The sequence below is a fragment of the Poecilia latipinna genome, unplaced genomic scaffold, assembly GCF_001443285.1.
Source record: "Poecilia latipinna isolate Pla-1442-1.1 unplaced genomic scaffold, P_latipinna-1.0 Scaffold1200, whole genome shotgun sequence".
NCBI lineage: Eukaryota > Metazoa > Chordata > Actinopteri > Cyprinodontiformes > Poeciliidae > Poecilia > Poecilia latipinna.
In genome coordinates this window covers 118796-123018 of record NW_015113816.1, presented here as the reverse complement: position 1 = coordinate 123018, position 4223 = coordinate 118796, and the positions used below count along the sequence as shown (strand labels likewise).

Sequence of the window (4223 nt, the reverse complement as noted above, 5' to 3'; positions counted from 1 at the left end):
GAAGAGGCCTGGTTAAATTGTTGCTGCGCTAGTTACTCATCAGGTTGTTGCTAGGTAACCAAAGAGCGAGTGAGTTAGTTGCTGCCACCCAAAAAGCAGGGCGGTTCTTTCTGACATTTTCTATTGATAATGATCAAATGACTGTCACGATATGTTGATTTATTACCCAGATTGCTACATGGTTAAAATAAATAAACAAACAAATAAATAAAAAAGGAAGGTCAGAGTCCTGGGGAACGCTAGGACACTGAAAAGACAACAAATAAACTAACAGAGTGAAAGACTAAAAACAAATGGAAAACTATTAACATGGCCATTCATGATGAAAAGAGAGTGTTACGATATGGAAAACATCCCTGAACAGAGCCAACCGCACAGAAAATACAACATAGAAAGATCAAGGGTAATCTAAAAATAATAATAGGCAACATCAGAAATTAATGCAAACCAACTAAAAGATATGAAATGAATGGGTATTAAGGAATATTGAGAGAAGATTTCAACCATCATCTTAAATAATTATGATTGCTCTAAAAAAATTTTTTTGGAAGAATGACGAATATATATATATATATATATATATATATATATATATATATATATATATATATATATATATATATTTTTTTTTTTTTTTTTTTTGAAAAACAGAGTGAGGAGGAATTTGCAAACTGCAAAGATAGCATGCATGGCAGATAAATAAAAGCTAAAGAAAAACATGATGCCACCACCGTGGCATCATGCTACCACGGTGGTGGCAGCATGATGCCGCCACCACCGTGCTTCACTGTGGGGACGATGTGTTCAGGGTTATGTTCAACATTAGATTTCATCCCAAAATGGGATTTTTATTGAACTTTCTTCTGCAATTTTGCTGTGGAGCTCCTCAGATGCTAACCAGCTGCACTAACAAACTCTGAACAGCTGAATTTACACTGAGATTAAATTACACACAGGATTATTCTATATAATTAACAGGTGAATTCTGAAGGCATTTGCACTGGATTTTATTTAGGGGTAAAAGAGTATATGTGTAGTCTTTCTGTGCATTCATGCCAGTGTTTTCAGATTTTTTTTTCTAACATTTTGTATTTTCTTTTCCTTTCAGAACTATTCACTACTTTGAACTGAACTATCAGACAAAATACAATAACATAAGACATATAGTGGAAACGTTCATCCATTTGCAAGGTGTTGCTTAGTGACAATTTCCCATGGTTTCAAGGCCCAGTATACACCTAATTTTGCATTAATTTCTACGCTGTCGGCTGCGTGTGAACAATAGCAGCATAATTGATACTGCAGAGCTGAACTACTTGTCCGTTATAAAACTCATACAGAGTTGTCATACTGCTTCTCCACCTGCTCCTCCATCATCACCTCATTATCTTTCTGCAGAACTCCACAGAGCGTCCATGTTTGGACCAACACAGACCTTTATGAGGCTGCCAGTGTACCCTGACCAAACACACACACACAGGCCTGCTTCTTTGATTTTCCTTTCATATGCACTGACCTGCTTTGTGTCTCCTGCTGACAGGTCTACCTGATCTGTTCCCCATCTCATCCCTGTTCAGCTCCCAGCTCCACACCTGCTGGTCTGAGAGCAGCAGATCGACGGATCAGATAAGCCACATGTCCACCGCTGTATATAAGAGCGGCGCATTCAAGCCCCAGAGACAGACGGATAAGTTATCTACTGTAATAATATTCTGTTAAGAGCTGGTTTTTAAATATGTGTAAGGGACTTTCCTACCTGCCTTCCTCCTGCTTGGAGAAGTAAGTGTTTTTCTAGGAAACCAAGCGATATATGTTGCTGGGATATGAAGTGTTTAAAATGTAATTTCATGCGTTTCAGGGCAAAAGGGATGCGAGTGAAGCTGAGCCACCTGGCTGAGATCCACCACAAGCAAAAGTGACTAAGTGAAGTTGGTTTTAGGTTAAATATGTGGTTATAAAGATGCATTTTTAAATGAATTTTTGCCTAATTTTCAGGGTACAAGATGGAAAAATCCTGCAGGATCTGGAAACCCTGCTGGGCAGCAAAAGTAGGACATTTCATTTCTGTTTGGAATTCTGTTCATAAAAATCTTTTTAAATTACTTTTGGTTGAAAGACACTGACTGAGAAAATTTCTCAGAGTCTTTAATTTTATTCCTATACAAACTTAATAACTATATGGCTGACATGCCAATATAAATATGCTGTAAGATGACATTTAATTAAAACGTTATTGCAAGAAAAAAAAAACTTTTTAAAAGAAGCATATAAATTATTATTCTTGTAGATTTATGTTAAAACTGAGAAATTATGCTCATTGAACTTAAAATGGCTCATATATGGAAAATTAGAATAAAGTATATTTAAATGTTATGATTAAATGTTATGAGTGAGTGTGAGGTGGTGGTAGTGAGTTAGATATTACTTATATAATATCTAACTCTGCAGTTCTATCTATAGTTGTTTCTGCTCTAGAAATTAGAAACAACTAGTTACATTTAAGCAGCATTTTTATTATTTAGACTATTAAAAATTTGCTTACATAACTTTAACATTGTTATTGCATCCAGTTAGCTGCATATACTCTAGAAGTATTTATGTATTAAAGATTTTTCAGATTAAAAGTTCAGTATGATTGTGCGTGTTGCATTTATCAGTTTATTAGAGGGTTTTTTTCAACTCTGATTTTAGGTTTGAACACTAATTTATATACTCAGGCAAATAACTAGGTGTTTATGTTTAATAAGAGTCTCAAATGTCAGACCATCCACCATTGCTGGCAGCTGTGATAGAGCTTAAACTAAATTAGGTCTTTGTTATAATTTCAGAAATTAATTTTAAAAAAAAAACTGTTTTACAACTAAATTTACAATCAGCGGCAATTTCTTATTTTAAAAAAAATATAACTGAAGCATCTTTTTTTTAAACCTGTACTTTAATGTTTTAAATTTATAGGTTTACAAGAGCTGTTGTGTGTATTTTTAATTCTGGGAGTCTGTTTTTGTCTTATAGTGAGAACAATTATCTCCAGAAATATATATTTTTTATGTTTTTAATTAATTACCATAAATATTTTTGAAATACCAAATAGAGTAGTTTTTATGATATTTTTGTTGGATTTTGTTTAATTATAAACCTAATATTCAGAGATTTATTTTCTTTGCAAACGACGTGTAAGAAACTCACCTAATAATTACTAACAAAAACAAACGGACTGCAGAAAAGGAAATCGTAACTATGTCTTCACAGGTAATTTTGCTGTTAAAAATTGTACTGTGGAGAGTAAAATTGGCACATTTGTGAATTTACTCTCAATAAACTGGAAAGAAAAAAAAAGATGTTTGAGGATTAGAGAAAGGACTCAAAGAAGCAAAGGTGTAATTAAGTCAGGCCATGCAATTTGTAGCATATCGGTAATGAAGGATGACACTTTATGATTTTTAACTCAACTTAAAATAACGTTTACAACGTAAATTAACTTTAGTTTTGGAATATAATTAGACAATTGCACAGTTTGAGTCACACAATATTTAAAACATTTTATATTTTACACCATAAACATACCTTCTGTCTCTGTCAAGTGAGCCGCTAATGACAAGATACATTTTTAAGCTCCGTTACAATGTCTTTTGATTGTTGCCGTTACGCTGCGTTAACACTAACAGTTAAACCGGAAATCGTCCCTTCAAAATAAAAGCACCAGGAAGTTCGTCACCATTAAAGCTAATTAAGGGTATTAGTCATGAGTATATTTCATTTGTATATTGTAGTCAATCTTTAATCCGCTTACTTTCCAGATGCTGCAAAAATGTTTTTATATTTAAACTTGTTTATTCTGTATGAATATCAGAGTCGGTAACTGGTTACATTTACTCAGCTACACTTGAGCAAATGTTTGGAAAAAATTTACTTTTAGGAGTATTTTTTACTACACTGTGGTTTTTAATTTTACTGAGTTATTTTATTATAAAGGAACACTACTCTTACTTGAGCAAAAATTTCTGGACTCTACCCACTTCACTGAATGGAGAACAAGCTTGTTTTAATTTTAAATTGACCAGACACACATGGAGGTTTTTTAATGAAATTTCCATAAGTTTTATATTAAAAGAAGTTTATTTGGAAATATATATATATATATATATATATATATATATATATATATATATATATATATATATATACGATTTCTTTTGCTATTTAAATATCAAATTTTCCAAAAT

General features: G+C 32.5%; 2 protein-coding genes across 3 annotated transcripts in view; one reads left to right on the top strand and one right to left on the bottom strand.

Annotated features, from left to right (window-relative positions):
* Window positions 1–3680, bottom strand: part of slc25a23a (solute carrier family 25 member 23a) — a 22149-nt gene extending 18469 nt beyond the window's left edge. Inside the window, exons 1-2 of the mRNA XM_015053732.1 lie at window positions 3565–3680; window positions 1517–1600 (exon numbers count right to left, since the gene is read on the bottom strand). The gene's annotated coding sequence lies outside the window, so the exon portion shown is untranslated. The remainder of the gene's footprint in view (window positions 1–1516; window positions 1601–3564) is intronic.
* The window catches only part of LOC106960585 (regulator of G-protein signaling 5), a 40125-nt gene that overhangs the window by 31705 nt on the left and 4197 nt on the right, over window positions 1–4223 (top strand). For both annotated transcript variants that reach the window (XM_015053736.1, XM_015053735.1), the window contains 3 exons: window positions 1541–1779; window positions 1859–1915; window positions 1996–2048. In XM_015053736.1, coding sequence (XP_014909222.1) covers window positions 1736–1779; window positions 1859–1915; window positions 1996–2048 — 154 coding nt within the window. In that variant the 5' untranslated portion in view covers window positions 1541–1735. The remainder of the gene's footprint in view (window positions 1–1540; window positions 1780–1858; window positions 1916–1995; window positions 2049–4223) is intronic.